Genomic DNA, 27,650 nt, shown 5'->3' with positions numbered 1-27,650 from the left:
TTATAGTTTATAGAATGCATTAGGACTCTTCTAACCTTTAGTCCTTTGGCTCTGTTGATGGCCCTCAGTGGTCTAAGCACTCGCAGAACACGTAGGATCTTCACGACATTGATGGCACTGGACCTGAAAGAAAGTATCAGAAGGTTTGAGAGATACAGCAATATAGGGGGTGTGTTGCAAGGGCAGATGGATTTCACCCATTCTTTCTTGTTTGAAATCCTACATAGCCTTAGACTGCTTAGGATAGTGAGAAAGTCAACTCTTTGCTACGGCACTTCAGAGGTAAGGAAACTACTCTCTGATGTTATCTTCATAGGTCTTGCTTCCTGTTCTGGGCTGGCTCAGTGTACGTTCTCCTGGCTTTCACCATCTCTGCTGCATTAATGAAGGGAATGGAACATGGGCAGGGTATTTTTTTAAGCAGGGCAAGCTGCCAAATACTCTGTAGATATCTAATGGAAATCGTGCCAAGATGTAGTTATCACAAGACATTCTCAGATAAGGCTCAAAGAAGCACTCCACTGAAATATTCATAGAAGAGAGGAAACTCCAGGTGACTCCAGCAGTATAAAGGTATACCATCCACCTGGAGTTTGATCCTGCAATGTGTTCGGCCTCTGATCCCACAAATCAATTAAGTGTGTACATAAATTTAAGGATGTGGAAACTCCCACTGAATTGATTAGGATGACTTATGTACTTAATTTTAAGTACTGAACACAACTATCTACTACAACAGGGCGCTCTGCATCTTCCAAGACTAAAACCCTGGCTGAGAATCTTCTCCATGATGTATGACATCAGGCCCTCCCACTGATTTTGGAAACAGTTTTTTTGCCAACATATTAAGAGTCTAGTTAGTTCTGTAAGAAAGAAACAGCAGGTCAAAAGGAGCGCTGTGCCATTCTTAAGACCTTGACTGAAAGCCCACTGGACCTGACAAATCCTTCTGCTTGACTTAGCTATGGAGCATAACATACGTGAGCGGCTAACCTGTAATGGTAACAATTGGGAGCTTATTTCTTATCAGATGTGATACTACTTAGGAAACTCCCCATCCGACACATAGACTTCCACACAGTCAAGTAAATCTATAAACTTATTAAGCAAATCAACCAACACAAAGTGGCATGACAGAAGCAGGATCAACTGTCACTTCCACCAGTACTCTGCAGATTATCACACAGCTCTTCAAGTGCTTGATGGTCTTCCATTGACCAAGACCCACAACATCTTAGGAAGCAGCAAAACATTATCACCCCATTTTCCAAAGACTTCATGAGAGCTCTAGGAGGGAGCAGTAAGTCACTGAACTGATACAGTGAATCAGAGATCTTGGAACAAAGCTAAGTGTCATGATTCCCAATGGACCAAGTTTCTTGTTCTCATTTGCTCTTTCTGGAAGAACCCCCCTCCAGGTCACTAGTATAGCATTTCCCAATTATTACCTCCCCTCTTGAGGATGAATTTTAACGGTCTTGAATCATCTGAGAAAAATACCTTCAGGCTCATGAGAAAAATCTTACCCAGATAAGACAATGAGACTGAGGTATCACCTCCCAACCCGGCCCTACAATCCCAAAAAAACAGCCAGTTGAAAACAGCTCACTCACTGGATCCCAAAAGAGATGAGAGAAACGCTGACCACCAGCAGGTCTAAGATGTTGAAATAGTTTCTGCAGAAGGAGCCCTTATGGAGGAAAGCCCCGTATGCGGTCATCTGCAGGAAGGCATATGAAGACACAAACACACTTTGCCATTAGCATCTGTTCAGAAACCAAACCCATCTGGTTGTGCTCAGAGTATATAATTGCGGAGGGGCAGTATTTCTAACATAGCAGGCAATTTATCCCCAGATCCCAAAGGAGAAGTTGAGACCCCATCGAAAGAAAAGAGAGTGAAGAAGACAGTAAGATAACTATGAAAGACCTAACTAGGGAAAGCCAATACTAGGTTCAGTGAGGAAAATAGGCACTTTGAGTGCAGAGTACATAACATTTAGAATCAGCAAAGCAGCAGAATGATTGCTTGCAAAAGCTACTCTTTGCAATCATATGCTTTTCCCTTTTTCTTCAATGGCAGAGGACACTTGTGAGTACGATGCTTGTATTATATAAAGGCCATTTTAGCTAAATTGAATTAAAAATATAACATAAAAAGGGCTCTTTTGTAATATTTTTCAATGCTTAGACCAGCTGCAGTGGACAGTTGAGCTCTCTTCCCTCCATGAATAAAAACCAGAATCCCTCAGGGATTTGATGGCTTAGAGCTGAACTGAAGCAACAGGAAGAATTCCTGCTCTCTTCAGTTTGCTCCTTCTGTTCAGCTCAATCCTATATCTCTTTTCTTACCCCTATCCAGCTTCCTCCATTTTTATTCTAGAAGCAGTTGCATTTTCCCCTTGGTTTTCCTCATAAAGACCAAGGTAAGATTCCTCGAGACAGAGTGGTTTCTTTGTGGAGGTAATCATTATGAACATCACCCAGTAGAGGAAGGGAAAGATTTTACAAGGGACTCTCTGCCCCTTCTGGTTACGAAGGGGTATTGAATACCTGCTGGTGTTGGGGAGGATGTCACAGCTCCAGAACTGGATTAAGTGACAGTGTAAACAGAAATGGGTCTCAGCCACAATGTCAGATCTAAACATTTCTGAGCTCAGAATTTGAATTTTAGACTGAGGTCAGTTACAGAATATGACTAAATGAGTCTGGCATGGTTAAAGAGGGTGAGGTGATGGGGGTATTTGTACCACCTACCTTAGACTCGGTTAGCAATCTAATGTAGCTATTTTAAAGAAACCCCATCCCACAACTGCTGATCTCCCTCCATTACCTGGGTTAGGAGCCCAGGCTTCTCAATTTGGTCCTCTGAATCTCATCTAAGTTAGATGTCTGAAGTAACTTGAAGCAGACACCATGAGACTGTTCCTCAATGACGAGCTCTAGCCAGACTCCCAGCTGAGAAGTGTGATCTAGAAATTCAAACTGGAGTTTGCTAGCTCCCGCTAATAGCTCAGGATGGCATACCTGCTAGTGGTTTCCAGCCATGCCTACCTGTGACAACTTTATTCAGAGGAGGGTGGCAGGGCACATGGTATATCAGATTATTTTTTTCACCAAACATCCATGACATCAGGGAACTGACTACCAATCAGTCAGACAGAACTTAGAAGGGGAGGAAGTATAAACTCTGGTCTTGGCTTAGAATTTATACTTATAGACACATTCAACTGGGGAAGGGGGGAGGGGTTCTTGCCATAACAAAGGTGGTAAAGATGCCCTTTACTGGTTAGATTTTGTATGGCAATCTTGAAAGAAAGGAGACACCATTGAAATCAGGAGGGGAAGCTCTGCTGAGTTTAAATTCTGTACAAACTGTGGTTCTCTCAAGCCTGTTGAGAGATTTTGTTATCTCAGAAGAGACTCTCGAAGAGTGTATAATTTGTGTCTGTCTCCCATCTGGGGCATTGAACAAGCTTTTAGGATGCCAATTAAAAAAACCTGGTGGTCACCTTGCTAACCTTCACCAGACTCCACCATGGCAGTGTGAGGCTTGCAGGTGTCATCAGCAACATGAGGGCAGATGAAGCTTGTTTCTCTACAGCCTTGACCATCCTATGGCCATTTATTCTTTTGTTTCTTACCATTTACATTAACTTTGCTGTTGTGCAAAACATTGTGCTCAATGCAAGGCAGCAGAGAAACACGCCCTGAGAAACCAAGCAACTTGTGAGGCAGGAACTGACAGGATAAGAACAGAAGAATTTCTTAAACATTTGTAGTCCTTGCACTCCTCTCCCACTTGAACCCAGAGAATATCCAGGGGTGTTGACATAAATGCACTGAAGTTAACAGGAGGACATCGGGAAGGCTCAGGTACTATGCAGTACACTCCCCTGATGAAAAGAGAGCAATACGCCAATGGGTTGGGTTAGGTTCTGCTTCCACTGAAGTCATCAGGAGTGTTACCATTTGCTTCAATGGGAGCAGAATTAGGAACTGTAAGTTCAAACAGGTGCCTTGAACTATGGTTTTATTTTTAAACGTTGCTGTTGAGATGTTTTCCTTTTTTGACAGGCCTTTTTGGTTGGCCATTTGGTACGTGCATGTTCAGATTTATTGTGTAAACACAGATGCACACTGCACACAAACATAATATGTACACCTCTTTGGAGAACTTTATGGTTTTGATGATTTTAAGTCATATCAAAAAGCACGTTTCTCTACAAAAATATACAGGGGCCACGCTGCTTGCCAGCCTTCAGTATGGATACTGTTATTAGGGTCTTGAGCTGCAAGATTTGAGCAACTCTAAGGTACTGCCTACCAGCACTTAGAACTAGCTTGCTGAGAAAAAAAACAAGCTGCCAAGTGAACCTAGCATTTAGAAAGCCAGAACTTCGCTCAATTACTGTTATTTAAATTATTAGCCTACCAATTTGGGAAAATTAGAGTTAAGAACAAGGCAGCCTATTTTTATTTTCTTCTGAGCTAAACCATTCTCCTGCACATTTCCCTTGGTATAGAGCATATTCCTGGGAAATGGGAAGCCAGGTTTCAAACAGGCGATGCAGCAATTTTAATTTGCAGCTACAGTCCTTGGTGTTTCAGTGATTTGTACTCTCGGTTACCTCTCCACACCTAAAAAGTGAGCTTCTGCACTGTGCTCCCTGTCTCCTACTTGACTGTGCACCCTGTAGCCTTACAGATGTCATCATCCACCCTCTGGCCCGGCCTCATGACTTGTGCAGAACGGAGACCTTCTCTTTGGGTTGTAGCATGTGTAAGAGGAGGTGTATGTGCTCAGGGTTCCTTGCACAGCAAACAAATCCTGTTTTGGAAAGACTGGCCAGGGTAGAGAGAGAAATTTATGCGGTGATGGCCTTTTTCTTGGTCCCCTCTTACTTTTCCCAACAGGGTCATCCTTTCATTGCGATTCCCCTAAAAAGCATTGTTTTGATATAGGCCCTGAATTACAAGTTTGAATATCAAAATTTCACAGAATACTTTTTAAGCAACTACCAAAATGATAAAATCAAAAGATAAACAATCCTTTGTGTAGAGATAACAATGGGGTTAAAAAAAAAGAAAAAGAGAGCGATAGAGAGCAAGAAAGAAAGAAAAAAGAAAGAAAAAAAAAAAAAAAAAAAAACAGAAAACGAGTGTATTGCTCAGATTGGTTACCTTAAGAATAATTTCTAATGTAAAGATACTAGTGAAGACATAGTCTGCATTGCCTAGGATCTGAAAAATAAGCACAATCGGGTTAGTGGTACTGAGCGTGACCCAGGAACAAACAGGCATGTGTGTTAGCAACAGATAGTGGCAGAAAACTAGTAAGCTTGTGAACAAGTAATGGTAGAGAAGATGGGCACTTTACCTTCAGAGCAATTTCAATGGTGAAAATGACAGTAAAAACTATATCAAAATAAAAGAGAATCTGTAAAAACAAAAGGGAATAGGAGCAGGGAGGGTAGATCAGTGACTGATCACTTGAATGGGAAATCACAGTTCAAAATCAAATACATATGCCTTTAACAAGGGAACAAAGAGGACTATATAGGAAATAGTTTTGTAACGACGTCCTGTTGAATGCAGAGAAGGTCCTGGCACAGAGGACAAGAAGCACATTACATGAAATCTTTTCTGAGTTACAATCCCATGAGGGCTTTAGAGGCAAAATAACTTTTTGGTTGTGGTAGTAGGATTTTTTTTTCCTTTTTTTTTCCTTTTTTTTTTTTAAATCTGATAAAGAACAGATGATTCAAGGGTTTTCCCAAATAGACTTCCAAACTGAGAATACAAGGATGCCTGGTATCTCAGTGGAAAACATGAGATTCCTTCTTATTAACTTCCATTCAGGCTTGTTCTGTGTCTCTCATGAAGGAAGAAAAGCAAGCTGCAAATTCATGCTCTAGATCTTTTTTTTCTCTATCCTGATTTGGCCTGGATTAGGATGAATAACAAAGACTCTGCCAACTGAAGAGAACCCCAGCTCTTGTATTACAACCATAATTTGATCGTGCGCTAAAGGTGCCTAACTTAAATCTTGCATCTTTCTATTGGCATCCTGGATAACAGGCAAGCTGAAACACTCATCATTCCCATGAAGTTAGACCTGGTGATGGGGATACCGGTGGCATGCATAGCAGACCACAAAAAGTGGCCCTAGAGTGTCACAGAAGGCAACAGCAAGTCTGGAAGTGTAAAGTGATTTTCAAAGTAACAGCATCAATGACAGAAATGTCTTTCACTGCCCATCAGTTGACATCCCACAAAAGCAAATGGGAACTTTCTCATTGACTAATGGGACCAGAATTGAACTCTTTGTTTCCAATGTATTCCAATATCCCAAGCCATTTTAGTGTTATCTACACTACAAATAGTGAAAATCAAAAGTACTGTGCCCTTGGATTACTGTTGTTTTAGCTTAACCAAGTTCTAAACTGGAAGGCCAATATACAGAAGCTGTAGAAAACTGATCATTTGTGAAATTTAAACCTTTACTGCTAAAACACTAATAAACATACAGGAGTAAACTGTCTTCTCCCATCCCACAGGTGTTTATTGTATCTCAATGCCCGTACCCTAACTCAGATATATAGGTGGTTAGCTTCTTACAGCTTGGTATGCCATGGGCAGTGGGGTAGCTACTGCGAACTACAGGGTTATTTTAGATTGCATTATTTAAGCATGATCCAAATCTGGACTAATTTGCAGGCACTGAATGTCAAATGGGGGGGTGTATCACTTACTGCTACTGTGAAACTTAAAATTCTTCAGGTCACTGCTCAATTTTTGACCCCAAGTTGTTCTCACTTCTTCAAGGCTGTCTTGGGCTCTATCGATTTTTGCAACTTAGAGAATTAAAAAAGGACCATTTCAAGGATGGACAGATCTCAGTTGCATCCTATATTAATTTACACATATTATAACTGGAAATGTCCCCCTGCATTGCTGCCTTGTAGGTCCTGACATTTGGTTATTATATCAATGGAATAATTTTATAATCAATGGCCCAGATTCATGGGTACTCTCAGGCTGCTTTGCATGACTCCACCAACATAAAGCAGCCATAAACTTGAGTAAAGTGGATGATTAAGCTGTACCTGCAGCTGCCTTACATCACCAGAACACTGCAAAGCAGCTAGAGCATACTGGTGAATCCGGCCCCAAAGCTGCAGCTAGTAAAGACGTCCCTTATAGATTAAATCATGCCTAATGAAAATGATCACTGCTCCACCTGTGCAGGCAGTACCATTTATCAGCAGGCATATTTATTATTATCTAAATATGAATTTACTCTAGAATATATTAAAATGAACAAGCACCTTGCCAAGGTGCAAACAGGAGAATATTGTGAGCACATAAAGTCTTAGGACTTGCTTGGGCTTTAAAGGCTGTTTAATCAGACTGGGGAGGCACTTCCAAAACCTTGCTGCCTGAGCCCTGTGTGACACAAGAAAGATGCAGCCACTAGCCCGCCCCGGGACAGAAGCAGTGTCCAAGTCTCTTTGCTAGCCCGTGCTGGAGGATGTTCTCTCTGTTCCCGTCTTCCTGCCCTGGGACAGTTTGCGTCAACAGCAGCACTGGTCTGCATAATTCCTTGTGCACAGGTTAATGCCTGATTATGTTGTCCCAGAGTGAAGGTAGAGGCAGTTAGTTTGCTTTCAGCTTGCTTGCTTTCTTTCCCTCCCAGGCCTCTGTGTGGGCACAGGGCAGGACACAATCTTACTGTTCTACTGTCAAAGTGTAAAGGCAGACCACATTTGCAACCCAAACATCTTGTCAGTGTCCCCTTGTATGATACATTTTAAACACCTGTACCTGCAAAAATTAAACACAAAGTTTCATGCACATTAGTGGCTTCAAATATGCAAGACAACACTTTGCCCCAAACCTCCAGCTTTTTTATCCAGGACAACCAGCTTTGACTACTTTTTTTCTCATTTAAATCTCTCTGCTACAGATTCTGCGGCAGCTTCTGTGGCATGTCAGAAGCCCATATGCCAGCTGACATCATGCTGCAGCGCTAATACATATTGACATACATTTATCCCTACATGGTGGGCACACTCAGGCGTGCACAAGTGGGTCATTGGTGGCACAGGTTTGACTGTATTATTTAGTACCCTCCTTCAGGACAAAATGCAAAGCAGGTCTGAGATAAGCTCAGGAATAAGCCTCCATTAATATCTTGTCTGCATGCACATATGTGTTTAAATGCATGCTCGGGCCAGGATATTTCAGGGAAGTAGAACACTGAGTGTTAAATTATGGTTTTATCATTAAAGAACAAAAAAACCTGTTCCACTCTTTAAGCCTAGCAATCTCTTCCAGCATAAAGGCACCAGAATGCCACTGCAGACAGCAGAGATCAGAAGTCTCACATATGACTGCTGACTCTTCTGATTTCTGCAATGACCCCAGATTAATGGAAACAACCACTGGCAAAGTTAAGGGAGCACTGAATGTTTCCAAAGGCTAATAAGAATGGTCATGAAAGAAGGTGAGAATGTATCTCCATGCTGAATGCCTTCCTCTCCTTCCCCCAGGCTGGTGAGGAGAGGAGCACAGCATATTTTCTGAGGATTATCTCAAATTTAATGATAGCTTTGCAGCTTGCATCCAAATAGCCTGATTCTAACCTTGATGACACCTATTTCCCCCAGAGTGACTGAATCAAACTCAGGAATGTTACTCCTGATTTACACCAGTGTGAACAAAGTGAAAATCAGCCCCTGAGCTTTTTAGATCAAAAGAAATCACGTGGCAGGAGAACAAATGTTCCAAAGGGAACCTGCAAATCCCCCCAATTAGAAGTATCTGTATCCCAATCAATGTTTCTACAGACCATTTCTAATGCATTAATCCCAGGGAACAATAATTTCGCTTCAGCCTCCTGTCTTTCCTTCCCCTACACACGCTTCTGAAATGAACCAGAGGCCAAATACTGCACTGACTCATGTTCCCTGCAAAACCCAATGATTTCACACACAGCCTACAAAAGGCACAAATCAGGGAAGACAGTCACTCCCAAAGCCTCTGATGCAGTCTTTTCTGCCTTTCCTGGCTTCAACTCATGATCTGTTTGTAACACACTTTTAACACACAGTGAGGGAAGGAGGATGGGAAGCATACTTGGTTCCTAAAGGAGAGGTGTCGGACGGGGTCCTCAGCTGCCAAGGAGATGCTGCTGAGCAAGATGAAAAATAGGATCAGGTTGGTGAAAATGTTATCGTTAACGATTCGATGACAGTGGACACGAAACCTGCAAGAGAGAGGAGAGGCACAACTTTATCTCTCAGAGAACAGCAAGACCTGGGAAACATTCCCCCCTCCTCTTTTGCCAGCAGGACTGGCCCTGGAGGATTGTTCTGCAGCTTCCCTCTGCCCCAGCAGCAGGGAGAACGATGGGCCCAGGCAGCTGTGCTTGGCCCTGCTGGGTGCTGGGCAGCCTTGGCTCTCCATGTCACGCAGTGATGCACACGGAGTGATCGGCTGCCTGCAGGACTCACACTTGGTGCGTTTGAATGGAGAACAGTCACCCCCTCCTGACAGAGCCTTTTGTGATTTAGATGTGGTCTCAAAATTGCCAACTCAAAATTATATCCCTTGCTTTCATTCACAGAACTATTCCCCATTCATTTAGGAGGAAAAGCAGCAGAAACAGGCTTCGGGGTGGCCAATGTCTTTCTAAGCTGGGGCTGGAGTGTCACTGAACAGGAGCTATGGGGGATCTACCTTGCTAAGAGGGCACAGATCTGGCCAAATGGATATAGGGCAGGCTGGCATTTGCAAAGGGCTTCTGGGAGGACATCATGCCATGCAGGGCGTCTGCTAAATGTCACCCTAGTATGAAGTGCTTGGTGCTCTTAGTGGGAAACTAGCAAGCAAAGAAGTAGCAGTCTCCCATCAAACAGCAGCATGCTTACTGGAGACCATTACAGCACCTTCCACACATTGGTATCGGGACACGAGGAGTTAAACCCCATAACAGTCCTATGCATAATTCTAGAGGCACTTCATTAATCTTCATGCCATGCAGGGCGTCTGCTAACCCTAACCCTAGTATGAAGTGCTTGGTGCTCTTAGTGGGAAACTAAAAGAAGTAGCAGTCTCCCATCAAACAGCAGCATGCTTACTGGAGACCATTACAGCACCTTCCCACATTGGTAATCGGGACACGAGGAGTTAAACCCCTCCAAGCCACTATTACAGCAATTTTACAGATGATTGCAGAGGTTAATTTACTTCTTCAACAAGCGACAGTGGGTGGGTGGCAAAGCTGGCATTAGAGTCCATGAGTCCCGCTCATCATCAGTCCCTCCCTGTTGCATATACCCAGGGAGGAGTGGCACAAGCCCTGCTGGGGAAAGACTGGCTCTGAATTCCGCTGTGCTTTTATACCCCTGCCTTACTTTGGGGCTGTGTTTGGAGGCCAAGTCCCCAAGGGAGATGTCGGGATACATGGTACTGCACAGACCACCGGGCAGTGAGCTCTTTTCTGCACCCTTGGAAAGATATATTCCCCTGTGTCATAGCTCAGTCCTCCAATCACAGTACTGGTCTCACACATCCATGTTGGAAAGACAGGTGGGGCACTGTGAAGCCACATTGCAGGAGCCAAAGGGAAGAGTGTGAGAGAAGAATTATTCTTCTCAGCCTCCCCTCAGAGCTATGGACTCTCATCCTCCTCCTCCCTTTTCTTCTATGCTCGTTCTTGACACGTAGGAATGAGCAGAGACACATGAACTCCCCACTGGGAGTGGATTTTGAGCAGCCATTAGGACAGGAAGCTCCTACCTCACGCTTGACTGATTGCATGATGGCTTGCTTGCAATTTGGACCTGAATATGTTGGGGAATTCCAATTACTGACTTGGCTCCAAGTCCTTATTTCCGAAGCTTTCATGATTTGTGTCTTCAATCAGCCTTGCAGGTGCCATGAACACCAATTGAATATTGTCAGGGGACTCCCTACAGTTGTGCTTTCATGAGGATTTCATGCCAGGGCCTTTAAAGGGGAGACTGGTCAAAGGGGGTCTCTGATATGAACTGCTGGGAGGGAGCTCTGTACCACATAACCTTTGGGGCCCAGCGTGGAAGGGGTACCTGCTCTCTGCCTCCTTGTTCCAGCTAAGCAGTCTCTTAAATACCTGTTGTTAGGACTGAAGATGAAAAAAGCACTGGCATCAGGCATGGGCACAGCCTTTTCCTTGAGGTGCAGCTCAGACATTGGGCGAGGCCGGGGGCCAACAGGCATCTCGGGTTCTTCTTCATCTTCCTCTGCTGCAAGAAGCATTTTTGTCTTTTAATGAAAAATACAACCCGTTCTGGAGCGCTGGAGCATTTGTCTCTGTCATAACTAGAGCTAAAAACTAAGAATCACTGAAATTGGATGATGAAAGCTTGAGGTTCCTTGTCCACTTCCTTTCTCCAAGGCAGCATCTGCTGCCCAATGCTCGCCCTGGCAGACATTGATCTAGTCTCTCTGTAAAACCATTAATGCTGGTAAACCCACAATATCCTCACAACAGTCTCCTCAGATGCTTCACTGTCCGTTCTGCAAAAAAAGCTTCTTCTAATGACTGACTTGAATCTTTCTTGCTATGGTCTAAATCCATTATCTATTCTCTTATTTTCCATGGACACAGAAAATAGAAAATTCCCTTCCTCTTGCAGAAGGTTTTTACATACTTGAGGACCGTTATTATGCCTCTGCGAGGATTTCTGGTTTGTAGAGCAAAACAACAACAGTCTTTCCTGAGGTGCTGTGTTCCCTAGGTCTCTGATCATTCTGGCTACTTTCCTCCAGATTATCTGCAGAATTAACCTGCAGTTGAGGTTCTACTGGTACAGTGGAGAGCTGGATTACTTCTTATGTCTTATAATACTATCTTCATGTTTAAATGTCCTTCATAGGCACTTATTTTCATTACACTCTGGCATTAATTTGCCATCAGTTTCTGATTTGCACAAAGCACAGATTATTTACCACAGAACAGCTGCCTAGCCTGTCACTCCCTGCTTTGCATTTGTGCTGCTAACTATTCCCAAGACTGGCACTTTGACCTTGTCCTTATTGAACTGCATCTTATTTTCTTCAGACCATTCCTCCAGCTTATCAAGATCTGTTTTTCTCCTCTTTGTAAGGCTTTCCATAAAGCCACTGCCACATCTGGGATTGTGTCTGGATGAGCGCATGTGTGCCCCAGAGCAAACATGGAGCATGGGCACTTTCACTTACACCAATCAGAAATTCTTAAAATTGTCCCCTTTCATAATTCAGTGGAGGGAAGATTGAAAGGGCAGGAACAAGGCTGAGACTCTCGAACCTGATGCCTATGGAGCAGATCTCCAGGCACTGTGCAGATCAGTGAGCACCCTCAAGGAAAAAAACACAGAGATGCAGGCTAAATGGTATGTGAAAGACAACCTTCCACCTTTGAGAATTTCTTCTACCTGCTGAAGTCAGATGCTGTTTTGCAAATGACATGATAGGATTTTGCTATTTTAAAGGTCCCAATCCTCTCACTTAATCAGAAAGACAGGAAAAAATATTTTAAGAAAGGAGCCTGACAGGTTAGATGCAACTGATTCACCTTCCAGCCAATGCAAAGGAGGAAACTCTAGTTAAAAGGTTTATCTTGAGTCCATAAAGTGAGATAAATTCCAGGAAGAGCCTGTTCCTTTAGGGTCAGGTACTGTACTTGATCTGGTAATGGACACATCAGAAAGAACAGATGAACCAGTACAGATCCTAATCTAGATGTCAGAGACAGGAGAAAAGTGGCCTTTTCGATGCGTGCCATTATTGCATGCAAATAGGGTTCGTTCTTTACACTTCTAGTAGCAAGAGTTCAGCTCAAATTCACTTGATAGATTTTTGGATAGAAGTTTGAGCTGGTACATAGAGTTTGTACTTTTAAAGTCGGTCTATTTTTTAACACCTCAATTTTATGTTGTAATATACTTCATAATACTCTTTCTACAGGCTTTATTAGTTAAATAAACATTCTTGCAGAAGTACTTTTGTGCATAGTACTTGTAGAATTGGTGTTAATGTTAATGCTCATATTTATATAATATTACAATACTTTGCACTTGCACCTTTTATCTACAGATTTCAGAGTGGGCTGGCAATGAGGGAGGTAAGCAAATTCTTTTTCTTCTTTAACAGTCCAGAACACTGATGCCCATGATCATGTAGGATATTCGAGAGCTCTTACTTAAAAAGACTAGTATCCTGAGTCCTTGTTCTGTGCCTTCACTATTAGATCATTCTTTTTCTTTTACCTGGAGGAATGCTTAAAAAAACACTTTCAAATGGGTATGGAACAATGTCTCAGGAAAATGGACTCTTAGCAGAAGGATCAACCCCATGAAGACCATAAAGAACGTTGCTCCTCTCCTCTTTTTCTTGTGTCTGCCATACAGCAAGAAATAGATTAATGATTCTGGCAACCACATACATTCAGACTGGAAAACACGTTCAGTTCCTCAGCCATAGATAAAGAATAATGTTCTAAATATTTTTCATTTAAAGTAGGGTCCAGGGCACAAAAGAAAGGAAACACTGAGGCCCAAATACACAAAGTATAACATGATTACAGCCTCAGCTCAGGTCACTACCTAAGCTATCTACCTGCATATAGAAACAGTACGTTGCACAGTTGCCAGCATTTGTAGAAGCAAAAGTCAACATGGTATTCACAGATGGGCTGGGCAGCACATCGGCTGCAATCCAACAATTGTTCTTTGACTGTTTCCTACACCTAAGGTATATTTGTGTTTAAAAAGTGGCCTTTCTAGTCAAGCTTGCCACGAAATCATAAAGAAACATGACTCAGAGCTGCCAAATTAAGATCTAGGTTTGAACTCTCCTGAAGTTCAAGGAAATTCAAATCTGGGACTGTCATCTTGAATTATGCTTCATTAGAATGGTGATGTCCTTTGGTTGTGAAGCCATAAGCACACACAGGCTACAGTGCAGCATCAGTGAGAAATTTGATGATGAGGATTTTTTTTTTACCGTACAAAGACCAGAACTCTTGTGTAAGGACATTGCTTTGCTTCAAGCTCCCATGAATCATCCCAAGCTTTTACCTTCATCTGACATTCTGAATTCTTTGTCTGTTTCTGTACTAGACTGCAAGACTAGCTCCCTGTCTTCCTATAATAAACATATCATCATAATAATCCTTCTAATGTACACAAATCTCTGGAAGAACTAGTCTCTCCTTCCAACAAAGAGGATAGGTGATCTGATGAGTTGCAAGTACACAGAGTATTCTGGGGGCTAAGAGCAAACACTGTGTAGCAAATAGAGTCAGAAGAGGTTATTGAGAAAACTGGTTGAGGCAGCGGAAACAAATAGGAGATTGAGTGAGGTAGGTTGAAAGAATAAAGGGAAAACAAACAAAATGACCATTTCAAATTGTTTCTGAACACTGGGTTAGGGTGAAGGATGTTTTTAGAGGATGGAATAGTACACAGCCATGGAAAGGTCACAGGCATTAACAGCTTAAATCAAAACCAGAAAATAGGTAAAACCAGCTGACTGCATCTAACAAGCAATAGGATGCTTCACTCAAAGCACAGCTGAAATGGATCCACATGCAAGTGGGCGAGAAAAGGTATGTTCCCAGATGGGCCGTATATGGCTGCACAGCATCTCCTGTACCACAGCTGGACTGATCGGCAATCAACAGAAGGATTCTGGACTGGTCAGATGGCCACAAGGGAACTGGACAGGGCTACATGTGGGGACTGGGAAATTCTTGCTTGCTAATGCCAGGGAAAGCCTTGGAGCCTTGTTCCCCAAAACTGACTACACAAGGCAAATGTGACATGCCACATCAGCTCTGAGAGGGCCTTGGTGTTTCTGAGCTTTCTACAGCAGAATGGAATAGATGACTATGGTAAATCTGATCTAACAAGGGATTTATAAAACTTCACTGCATCTGAGCCTTATGGTTGACTTCCATGAGCTCTGAAAGAAGTGGTCAGGTAATTTTGTAAGCTGTTAGAGATCAACTTCACTCTTCACAAATAATTGATAAACAATTCAGGGAATAGGCCTGTTTAGAAATGGCATCATACAATGGCAAATAACCAAGATGCTGTCCCTTTGCATTTCTAATAGGAGACGGGAGAAAACCTGACCATCCATTCAAATTTTAGGTTCTGTTCAAAAGTTTGCCAAGCCAGGGATTGGCACCCCAAGGCAGGAGTTAAAAGTGTTTTTACTTAATTTTCTGCACTCTAATCCTATGCACAGCTGCAGATAAAATGTCCATGACACAAATTGTAGATGTAGTTTTTGTCATATAGTTCACATGTTGGACTATTTCTAAGCTATCCACAGAAGGTAATTAAAACACAGTTCTACTATCAGTAGGCTTAAATTTGATATACAGGTGACTGTACATTCACTTGAAAAAAAAGTCATGGTCTGCAAATCCAAGCCAGCTGAGAAACAGAAACAGAAGTGTATCAAGCTGTTTTAATTTGTGCTTCTGACTGAAGACTCCCACAAACCCCTTAGCAACTGGGGATGTGTGTCCAGTAAGTGCCTGTGCCTACAGAGGTGCTGGGAAGATTAAAGCCAGAGTGGTTTGCCCCAGACAATATTAAAACAGTATTGCATAGTGTTGGAACCACACTCTATTCCTGACAAATGGGCTATAAATATGGATGAATACAAGTATAGCAAATGTGGGGATTTTTTGTACTGAAAATCAAATGCAATGAACAGTTTTCCTTTTTGCTTGTCTGAAACCCTTGTCCATCTATTTAAAATGAACTGTTGTGTCTTTTTTTTTTCCCCTATCACATCAACCTATTATCAGATATTTATTAGGAATCATGGAATAGAAGAGAATGTGTTTTATTACCTATTACAGCCTGGTACATTATCATAGAAAGCAGAAGAACAGGGCAGGAAAGGATCACAAAAGGCGCTCTGGTTCATGCTTCTGCTAAGCCAGGATCCACTAATTATTATATCGAAGCCCTTTCTGGCAGGTATTTTTCTGACCTGTTCCTAACAACATTCAGTGATGCTGGGCTTCCACAAGCATCTTCACAATCTTTTCTAGCCTCACCTTTAGAAAATTCTCCCCTGGTGTGGATCTTAAATCTGTTACTTCTTCATAATGGAGATAATTCCCCTCCTACCTGTAACAGGCTTTTATGCATTTGAAGATGTTTCTCCTGCCTTTCCTAGCTCAAACGACCACAATTCTTTCAATCTTAGTTCTTGCTTCCTACTAGCACTGTTTTCACCATGCTCTTCTACACTCCTTCCAATTCAGCCCCACTTCTAAGCAGAGCCCCCAAAATGAGATACGATATCCCAGCTGAGATCTTATCAATGGTGAACAGAATAAAACAATTGCTTTGCTCTGGTTAGTTTTCACCAGCCAGTTAGAAGAAATCCATAACTGGACTAGAGAGTCATGTTTTCACTGTTTATAGATCTCACTACTTGCTTGCCTTTTGAAAGACAGCAAAATGTTGTTGGCACCTGTTGAGCTTGTGATCACAAGATTCAGATTCTTTTCTCAAGGACTGTTACCTAACTAGCTGTCACCTAAGATCCTTTATTTGTGAGTTGTTTATTCCTGTCTACGTGTGGAGCCTGGCACTTTCAATTTTATTTAGACCATTTATCCAGTTCCTCAAGAGCTCTTTGAATTCTAATGCTGCCCTTCAGCATGCTTGCTGTCCTTCCTAGCTTCATGTCATTTGCAAATGTAATAAGCATATTTCCTCTTCCATCATTCAGGACATTAACAATGAACTGAACTGAACTTGGGACAGGCCCTTGGGTTGTAGAACCTCACCTGGGCCATCACTACTTTCCACATAAAGGGTCTGACCAATTTCTCTCCCAGTCATCTAGACCATGTTTTTCTAGCCAGCTTATGAGCATGTTATAAGAGACAGTCAGAAGCCTTAGCAAAGCTAAAGAATATGACATCTACTTATTTTCTCCTGTCTACAAGTCTTGTCAGCCCCTTTTAGAAGAAAATAAGGGTGGTTTGACGTGATTTATTCTTGGCAAATCTATGTTGGCTGCTAGTCATCTCCTTATCTTGCAGTCATATAGTTTGTTTAATCATTTGTTCCAGCACTTTTCCAAGAATGGAAGTTGAACTGACTAGCTTATAATTCTTCTGCTCCAACCCCACCCTCCATTCAGGGTGTCTTGAAGAAAAACTGCTCGAAGTTCTGAGATTTCTTCAACCAATCTTTTAAGTATCTGAGGATGAAGTTAATTAGGTCCAACTGGCTTGAAAACTATCCTAACTAATGCTTTAGCTTGTTTTTTCCAATTCTAGGCTGAGATCTTATTCCTTTAGAATTATGTTAATAAGTCACAGTCTTTTTTGGTTAGAAAAAAGTGCAAAAAGGCATTCAGCATTTTGCCTTTCATGAGTATCTGTTGTGAGTCTCCCCTGACCACTGAGTACTGAAAAAATAGACTGAAAACAGTCATATGTATATTTTCATATATAGAGATTTGTATATTTCCAAATATTTGGAAATACAGGGCTTCACAGAGAACCAAATCAAATATGACTAATCAGTATAGGGACTGCAAAGGACCAAGTCCACACCTGTGCAAACACAGGCAAGCACATCATCCTGTCCCATACATGTTCAGCATACCTGTCACCACAATTTGGCTTTACGTGCATTAGCAACTGGAGCTCCTCTTTGTCAAATCAGGGATTCGACAGGGATATGGAGGGATAAGAGGAAGAAGATATATACCTGGTGCTTCTGTTGTGGGATATGGGCTCTTTTCTTCATTTTCATTGGGCTGATAATCATCCACGTTGATCTGACAGAAATGGAAGGAGAAGCAGCAAAGCCTTTATCAGACAAGGCAGAGGGTTTTCATTCCCTCAGAAATCCGAGCTGTTCATGCCATCACTGCACAGAGAGTGCTGGCTGGCAGCAGACCTTACCTTGGTAGCAGGCGGGGATTCTCCATCAGCAGTGATCGATTTCAGCTCAATTTTCTCCTCCTTTGTCTCCTCCTCCACAGCTGTTTTTTCTATCTCCTGTTTCTTTTCGGGACTAGCAGTTCTAACAATTTTACAAGAAAAAAGCAAAGAGTTACAAAGGTGAAAAGCTGTTTCCCTTTCAGGAACTTAATGTAGTACAGCACACACCATGAGAACAATCAGCTGGCTGGTACCTCCATTCTGAGTCCAGCTTACATACCAGCGGCTCCACCTTGTCCTCATCTGCAGACAAAAGCAGAGACTCTGCTCTAATTCTATATAGCATCCTTTTATTTCATACCTTTCTCAATGGCATGTGTTTGTGTGTGGGTGGGTGGGTGGGTGTGCAGGCGCATGTGGGGGAAGTATGTCCCTGTGTGTTTGTGCACATGCGTATTCTAGGTCTGTCAGTAGAGATCTCTTTGTTCACCCAATGCCAAAGGCATGAACCATTTTCAACCCACATCTTGCAGACTTCCACTAGGTTGCCTACAAAGTTTTGCTCCTCACTGCACTCCCGGAGCCAGGGAAACCTGATGACTAGCATGCAGGATGAAGCAGAAAGATTTGCACAAGAGATCCCCTCCAAGCAGCCTGGAAGACAGTGAATAGAAATAACCAGTAAGGAGAGGCTTCCCCGCTGTTGGCAGCTGGGAATGACGGAGAAGCTCTACATCCAGCTCGTGCCTCCTAAGAGTCTGCAGAAACACTAAAAGAACTGGCAAGAGAAGAACAGCATGTAGCATCAAAAGAGAAGGAAGCTGCTGAAACTTGTCGTGGGAATGACAGTCTGAAAATATGCTTTGTGGTCCAAAGCAATCAGGAGGTAATAGGGAGATTCAAATGGGATTGTAACATCGACACCATTTCACATTCATTCTCTGCTGATGCCCTGAAAACTCATCAGTCACCCAGACTTCTTTTCCTCTGCTCACATTATTGCAACTGTGGGGACTCCCAGCTCATGACACCTTCTTGTCCTTTAGTTTGAATTCTCTTAAATAAAAATTTATACATATATAATTCCACATATAATTACATTAATCACGTATATATAATCTATACACACCCACAGAGAAGTTATACATATATATTACATATACACACATACTTACTTGCACATATATATGTGCATAATGTGTGTAATTATACTCACAGGAATGCATGGATATGAGTGGATAGGTGTATGCAAATGGATTTACCTAGCTAGCTTTTTCCTTTCTTTTTCCTCTTCCTCCTCTTTCTGTGCAGATGTTAAACTCTCAGCATCAGCAAGGTTGTCCACAGCAATGGCCAAAAATACATTCAGCAAGATATCTGTTTGTGTGCTACTTAAAGAAAACGGGCTTTGAAAACTGCAGAACAACATTATACCAAAGGTTTCTTAATTGAAAATTTTCAGCAACCTGTCATCAGATCTCTTGGATTTTCCAAACTTCCATTTCACACAAATGTTCAGGATGTGCATATCCAGCATGCACAAACCTACACCTTCCATCCAAATTGCTAACACGCTGTGTGGGGTTTCCAAAATTTCACAACAAAATGACTGATATAAAACATCTAAGTCCAGACTTATATTTTAGTTTCCGATTTCCCAAGAGAGTCTCACTTTGTGCAACAAATCCCACTGAAGATAAGGGGAGCACTGAACACTTTGCATCTTTGACAGCGTAGGTCACTTTCATTAAAGCAGTCTTGTATTCAAGAGCCTCATACCATAAGGCACCTGGGCTTTCCAGTTTTGACCTATGTACTTGAGTTGAACAACCTCATTATAGGTATTCCCACAGACATGAGTGGATTTTATGGACAGCAAGCATAGCACTCTCATTAGCATTTCTGAGGCAACCAAAAAGAAATTAATTTAGTCTGGGCATTGAAGGGTTGAGCTGACAACTCTGCCATCTCCTAGCAGAGAGTCCATGCATGGCCAGTCATGCCCATGTAGCTGAAGGGCAAGGAATCACAACTGTTTTCTTGTCTTGCCAGTCAGTGTTCAGATCTCGTGTTACAAATCTGAACATCAGCTTCTTATACAAATTTCTTGAGAGTGGGTCTTATTACACCATGATAACTTTTAAGTAAACCCCAGTTCAAGGCTTAGTCTGGAAATACAGCCACCCCTGTCCCTAGGCTCCAAGGTCTAATGGCTCCAAAGTCAGCCAGCATGTAGAGCTGGCTCACATTTTCCTCTGCAGTTCACAAGGAGATCCAAATCGTAGCTTTTTTAAGCTGTCAGGCAGACTGCCTAGCTCGACCTTCAGATAAGTGGAATTGCACCATCTCACTTTGAAGAGAGGGCACGCAGGTCAACTGAAATGTCGGATAATAGGGTTTGAGAGATCTGAATTATGAGGAAAGGCCAGAAGAGCTGGGCTGAAACTACATGGTGGCTTTATAGAAGAATCAGTATAAAAAGAAATGTCACCTCTGACACAGGAGGGCCATTTATTAGGGAAGCAGAAACTAAACATGAACAAATTTGGAGCAAACTGAGATATGGAACAGAACCATAGCTCTATGTTATATGCAAATTCCTGTGAAAAGATACTCACAGCCTAATCATGCAATGTGCTTTGTAACTCCTGGGATATGTACAGTGCCCTCACTTCACCTTGAAGCCAGAGAGAACTGAAGTTACTTAACACCAGCACAGGCTGGAATATAACAGAGAACACAATTTTCTGTTTGAAGAACACACAGATTGCAGTAACTGAAATGGAATATGGTTCCTGTTAGTTTATACATGAATTAATATATGATCTCGCATAAATTAATTATGTCAAACATATGTTACTCCTATTACAGCATTTGTATATAGCATATTGTAGATTATACATATTTTTATTCCACATAAGACTTGGATGAAAGCACATGGAATATATTATTGAAAAGGCAATTAAAGCAAAAATATGCAGTAAGTACAGTAGGTACACACAGAGATTAGTTTCTGGAGAAGGCATGAAAGAAAAACCTATGAGAGAATTAAGGGGAATGAAAAGTAAAAACGCTAAACATGTAAAGATACTAAATAAAAGCTAGCATGCGGAACTGGCACGTAGCTGGCTCTTACAACTGTTTATATGCCTTAGCACTAGCTAAAATTAAACAAACTTGTTTAACTTTTGGCAGTACAAAGCCAAAATTCAGACCTAGGGAAAAGGTAAAAATGTAAGGTATGAAATTCATTATTTTCTGACATAACCAAGTAGTAAAGGGTGGCTTTAAATTCAGCCCCACTTGGAGAAAAGAGTAGCATCAAAGGATACAGTTTCCACAGATGAAGAGGATGATGAAGTAAATACAGACCAACATTCCTGGAAAAGAGGGGCCGCCATAAGCCATGATCCCATCATACATCACCGAATTCCAGTCCTCCCCAGTCAGGATCTAAATGACACATTCCCACCAATAAGGGATACAGTGTTAGACCACACAGAGAATTTGAAAACCCCATTAACACAAAGATATCTACTATCCTAGAGAACACCCCCTCCCCCAGGATGGTTGGAGACTCTGGCTGTGTCTATCTAGAAAATAAAAAAAAAAACAGAACAAGGAGAATGCAAAGAGGGCCTGTGTTCAAAGTGTGAAAAAACCCCAGATGTCCCCTTGAAGATGATGGCTGAAGCCAAACAGCTCTCCCAGACAACTCTGCTCAAGTCTCCCCACCTCTCGCAGGCATTTCCCTCCCATGTATCTGTTGTTTCAGACAGGCTACACAACCTATAGCACTGAAGGCAGCCCTCAGCACAGCCCTCCCTGCCACTTCCCTTCACCTTGCACATGAAGTCATGATTCTGATGCTTTTGGTTGATCGCTCCAAAAACTGCAGTCAGCTTAAAGGCCATTTGATTACTTCTCTGGTGCTGTGAGCAGATATTTGTTCCCCAGTACTGTGGGAGGGGGGAGGACAGCTGCAGGGTTGGGCTTCGGCATGCAGGTGCTGCCCTGGGACATGGCAACGGCCATTCTCTTGTCCTACCCTGCTAAGACCTGGTGGCCTTGCTACACACAGGGGCTTTAGCTTTGGTTCCCCACTTTGGGAGGGAATACCGCTGTGCTGGCAGCACAGCGTGGCACCTTGCTCCTGGAGCTGTTAGCCTGATGCCCAGTCTCGGGGACTGTCAGGCTGCAGGGGAAGGGTGCAGGACCTGCTCTCTGTTTCGCCCCATGTAAACACAACGTGTTGGCCCCATTGGGACCACTCTTGCCCTTACCTGAAACACAGTGAGGAGGGACTGGGGGAAGTTGTCGAATGTACTCCTCCTGGTCTGCATCTCATCAAAGTTAAACTTGCCCCCAAAGAGCTGCATACCCAGGAGTGAGAATATGATAATGAAGAGGAAGAGAAGCAGCAACAGGGAGGCAATGGAGCGGACTGAATTCAGGAGTGAAGCCACAAGGTTACTCAGGGAGTTCCAGTATCTGGGAGAGAAAATAGAGGCAGTTAAAATTCCTTCAATCCAAGACAGGTGCTCATGGACTGCACAGGATATTGGTTGAGGCTGCCTTCTGCGTATAAGCAGGCATTTCCAAACACCCTGTTAAGCAGTGAATCATTGATGTGCTTCCCTAAGATAATGAGACCTACTGCAGCTAATGAGTAATTTTACTACCACACGTGTACATACACAATTCCCTCCACCCCCCACCCCATATGCACACCCAGAAGATTATTGCAGCACTCTCCATCTAAGGCTCTGCAAATCTTATATCAATATACGGTGATTAGTTCTTGCTGCTTCAGTGAGTTACATTCTAACCAACCTCATTACAACACTCACAGATGTTATGGCAGCCAGAATACCTCACTCCAGAGAATGGCCTGTAATAACTAACAAGAGCAGATGGGGAAACAGTTTGGATGCAAATACAAACTTGTCCAAAATCTGGTGTATGTGAGTATGTGCTTGGGCTCACTCACAGATAAAGGTTGCTAAGCTTTCTGGGATTGAGAGGAATGCGAAAGATATTAAAAGTCCTTTTACATGGACCCTAAAAGAGACTCCAGATCTACACCCATAAAGTCCAGAGTTTCCTTTGCTCTTGGAAGAGCACACCATCACTGCTTTTTTGGGTATCAAACCTGCTATACTTCCTCAAACAGGCTGCAGAACATTTTGGAATGGCTTCATTCAAGAGAGAGGATGGCTAAGACCTGTTCTCCCAGTGTACTCAGGCTTGTGCCCAGATCAGACTGATGTATGACGCAGAGAAAGGATCTTGTTGCCCTTGTGGTCCCACCTTAGGGTTCAAAGAGATGCCAGCAGCATGCTCTGCTGCAGCATGTCAGTTTGCTTGCATTCTTTGCCAGCCTGCAGAGTAGCCATGTGTTGGAAAAAGGCTTTAGAAAAAATTTCTAAAGAATCTACCACGTCACCCATGAAGCAACTTCCACTTCAATCTTGCATCTGCTCAACCACTCTCAGTCTCCTGCTTAGCGGGTCATGACCACTTCTCTTTTATGCAGTTTTGAGTCTGACAGAGCTTTCAGACTGGGCTGAGGATTAGCTGTCATCTTCCAATCACCTCATTTTGAATGTACGTTACTAGCAAGCTTCAACAGCTTTCACAGATCAGCAAGCCAGTAATGTTTGCCTGTGATCTCTAAGTCTTCCTTCTAGCACCATCTCTTGTGGCCTACCACCATGCTTTGAGATTCCACCATGGCCAACGTCCTCCACTCCCTTCTCCCAAAGCCCATAACATTGAACATTTCTTTCCTTAGAGGAGACTGAATTTCTAGCTATATTTTCCTTGGAGACAAAAGTTCCGCTTGAAAAGGATGGCAGACATTTCTAGCGCTCTCTCTCCTTTGAGGAAGCCTGATCCTTCAACATACAAATCTGTTCCGAAGGTAGTATAGTCATTAGAGACAAGGGTTCTTAAAGTCCCAGTTAAATTAATATTTTTAAAATGTGAGTGTAAAAAGAAGACATTCCTTGTCCCATGGAAGACAGGAATGTTTGAGCAGCCGAATCACTTTATGAAGGTTAGCAATCTGATCTGCAGAGGGACACCGCCATGTCCTCTGAAGTTCAGCAACTGGTTCATCTCCAAGGGCTGAGCTTCAAAGAGAACTGTGATGTTTTCCCTCCAGCCCAGCTTCAGCGCTTCAGAGAAAACTAGAATGCTTTAAAGTTTAACTGCAATTAAAAAGATGAGCAATGAAAAACTACAGAGCAAAGGTAAGGGCATGGAAGCTGTGGGCTCAGTGCCACCAAATGTCCGCACTGAATGTGCAATGTAACAGCTCCCTTTATTTGCATTTATGCTTACAGCTCACATACTTTCACACTTTGGGAGGAAGGGAAAGTGACACAGGAAAAGGGAAAAATTAATTTCTGATGAAACTCGACTGACTTTAGCATCCTTAAACCAGAAACTGATGGGGTCCAGAATATCTCTCCAAGACCTACAATGTCAGCTAGGACACACGTTTTCTAGGTCTTTCTAGCAGTGCCCTTAAGAGGCATACAGTAGAGCTCTTATCCATCTGAATAGTCTCTGTGACTCACTTTAAGCTTAAATGCCTTGCTATCTCAGAGCACAACTGCACAGACTTTTATCGGTGCTGCATTTCTTACAAATGGCTCAATACCTGAGATTCAGTTTCTTATGTAACTATCAAACTTAAAGGAATTAACTGAGATGACCTGGTGATAAGATTAGTGCTGTTTTATCTGCACACTGAGTGCTAGCTAGAAATACAGCACCATTAGAAAAGTGAACAAATCATTCAGGGAAAAAAAAAAAGAGAAAAAGGAAAAAGGAGAGGCTAAGGAAGGCTTGACTTGAGTGGGATGTGAAAATCACAATTGTCTTATCTTAGTGTCCTAGAAGCCTGAACTGAGGTTACCATCTGTCACATTAGGTGGTTGCAGAAATAACATGGACCACCCCTCAAAGTGAGATCTGGGGTTACTCAATGAAACACAAGGCTTTTAAGTCAGGAATGGATGAAGCCCAGACAAAAAAAAAAAGTCTCTCACTGCTTCGTCCTCTTTGGTTAATATACTACAAAGAAAAAACAGTTACAATAAACCTTATGGCACTGCTGGATGGAATCAGAAGTTCTGGACCAGGCAGCATATAATGGGAGGTACGAGAGAAAGCACTGCTGCTTCCGCAGACTTAGAGGGAAATGAATGTGCTTTTAACATCTCCCACTTGCAGATCTCAGACCATTGAGGATGCCAGTGAATGAGGCACTGCAAAACCCCAGTGAGTAGGACATGATTATGATCCCTGTTTCAAAATGGAGGAATGATGCAGAGAAGTTAAACGGTTTGTTCAACATCTCACACAAAAATCAATTGCAGAACTGGATTAGAACTTAATGTGTTCTTTTATTCTCTTCCCTCTCCTCTCCATTGCCTTCCACTATGTCTTTATGATACTGGCAATCACAGATGCAGAGCTTGAAACAGTAGCAACAGCTGGCAGTCTCATTGCAGGAAAGCTTCCCACATTGTTCATCCAATATAAAACCACTTTGAAAGCAGGTACAAAAAAAAGGTGCCCTGTCTCTCCTCCCTAGAGTTAACAGTGATGTATCTAGTACAGGATTAGGTATAAAATATCAAATTTCAGTATGCTGTTGCAACTAAATTGATTTATTTTTTAAGTATAAAGAACTAAATATAGGGATTAATAAAGCAGTAAAGGACTGTTTATAAAGAGAAAATCATTTGTCTTCTCATAGCAAAGGGAGATTTTCTGCACAGGCCTGTAAAAATTAGGGAGAATAAAACAGATGATATTGTCTGCTTGTCTAATGTACAAGACTAAACGATTCTGAAGAGTATATATAATTTTGGAAGAAATGTTTGCTCTTGAAATTCTAAATGTGGTTTCTAAAATGATGCATTGTTCATCTGATGGTGTCTTTATTTGTTTCTATTATATTAGGGGTGATATTTGTGTTTTTCCTAGAAGTGTATCATCTTGACGCAGCCAGAATTTGTTTGTGCTTGGTGTTTACCATGGAAAATCTATACAAATATATGAAGATTAGGCTACCTACTGATATACTCTCACCAGAGTAATTTTCCTGCTTCGTGCCTTTTTGATGCCCTTGATTATCACTATTTCCATCTCCACTGTATGTCCCCATGTCACTGCTCATGAATATAATATTTGACATAACACATTAGACTATCATCCCTCCTACCCTTCCCAGCTTTCTAGCATTGTATCTTTCTGTACTATCATTGCACTCAGGTGGTGTATTCCACCAGTATTGATAACGTCACCAATAAATCATCATTGTATTTAGAGCTGAGTGAATAATGGAAAAATTTGTATTTTACTGGAGAACATCAGAGGTAAAAGTTTTGCTTTAATGCCAGAATATTCTTTCCTGCAGTAAGACATGAGTGGGCCTAAAATACTGCTTTGGAGGCTTGTGCTAGGGCCTTCAACATGAGGGTGAACTTCACCCACGGAGGGGAAATATCATGAAGAAAATTATGAATAATTAAAAAACACTGATAAAGCTGAGACTACTGCAACCTACTTGCCAATATTTTAGGAACAGGAAAGAAGGCAAAATCTGATTAATACATTATTCATTATGAGTTATTCCTCAGCTCTGTGCTTTACACATAGACCCCAGTACAAATTGCAGGAGATGTATTCCAGGTAACATTTGCTTCCATGCAAAATTGTATTTTAGTTCTGCTGCAGAATGAAGGTAAATGTAACTAGTCCTACTGCTGGTTGGTTCCAACATTACATCTCTGCCAGAAGCTTTAGGAATATTTGAGTACTCTAATAGCTCAAGCTTCCTAAAGTATTAATGATATTCTCTCAGCATTTGCATTTCTATTAGAGAATTCTCTTAGCTAGATTATATGTTTTGTGTAGGAGTGCAGAAATGCCTTGAAAAACCAGTGACCTCTCCAGGATGCTATGTTGAAGCTTATGCTTTTATAGCTATTGGTATGTTGCCCTGGGTGTATCTGATTACCCAATGCCTGAAACAGCTACTGGTTTCCTCAGAAACCAGGCCTGGGACTCAGTGATGATAGCTTTCAGACCCAAAGATCCAGGAAAAACAGTCACCAGAGCAGAGATCCCCACTATTTCTGAAAGGCCAAAGATGCCTTTCTTGCTGGAAACTCTGGTTAGCTGGAACATTTTTCCCTCTTCTACGATCACATGTCTAAACAGGCCACCTTTTTTTCCTTTTTAATAGTTGTAGGCTTGCTTTGGCCTCTCTGTCTGAGACTGTAAACTTATTTTCTGTCTCTGCCATCTGACCTTGAAAACCATCCACCCTGCCAGAGAGTTGAGGCTCAGAAGCTTTAAGGGTAAATCTTGTATGATGCACAAGTCCAAGTCTGTTGTTTTTTCTGCCTCATAGCTCTGCCATCTTGACCGTCTTCCAGTTTTGGTCTTGTTTTTCTCATGTACTGTGTTTTTTATCTCAAATTTGTCAGAAATTTCCTTTGGGGGAGTTTATAGCAATTCTAGGGACATTTTCATAGCTGAGCTTGCAGAAAACGCACTCTTTCACCACCTCAGTCAAGCTTTTTATAAGGTGCTGACTGGTGCCCACATAGAATCATAGAATCATAGAATCATTGAGGTTGGAAAAGACCTCTAAGATCATCGAGTCCATC

At 42.1% G+C, this 27,650-nt stretch overlaps 1 protein-coding gene across 1 annotated transcript in view; it reads right to left on the bottom strand.

Moving 5' to 3' along the window:
* CACNA1C (calcium voltage-gated channel subunit alpha1 C) overlaps positions 1–27,650 on the bottom strand; it is a 521,583-nt gene that overhangs the window by 76,337 nt on the left and 417,596 nt on the right. The window contains exons 14-23 of the mRNA XM_009278953.1: positions 22,242–22,449; positions 21,291–21,411; positions 19,221–19,335; positions 17,980–18,100; positions 17,783–17,852; positions 11,158–11,290; positions 9,141–9,270; positions 5,380–5,439; positions 1,614–1,720; positions 36–123 (exon numbers count right to left, since the gene is read on the bottom strand). Coding sequence (XP_009277228.1) covers positions 36–123; positions 1,614–1,720; positions 5,380–5,439; positions 9,141–9,270; positions 11,158–11,290; positions 17,783–17,852; positions 17,980–18,100; positions 19,221–19,335; positions 21,291–21,411; positions 22,242–22,449 — 1,153 coding nt within the window. The remainder of the gene's footprint in view (positions 1–35; positions 124–1,613; positions 1,721–5,379; positions 5,440–9,140; positions 9,271–11,157; positions 11,291–17,782; positions 17,853–17,979; positions 18,101–19,220; positions 19,336–21,290; positions 21,412–22,241; positions 22,450–27,650) is intronic.

Source organism: Aptenodytes forsteri, unplaced genomic scaffold, assembly GCF_000699145.1.
Source record: "Aptenodytes forsteri isolate BGI_AS27 unplaced genomic scaffold, ASM69914v1 Scaffold241, whole genome shotgun sequence".
NCBI classification, from domain to species: domain Eukaryota; kingdom Metazoa; phylum Chordata; class Aves; order Sphenisciformes; family Spheniscidae; genus Aptenodytes; species Aptenodytes forsteri.
The sequence above is the reverse complement of the archived record's forward strand: the minus strand, read 5'-3'. Positions and strand labels throughout refer to the sequence as shown.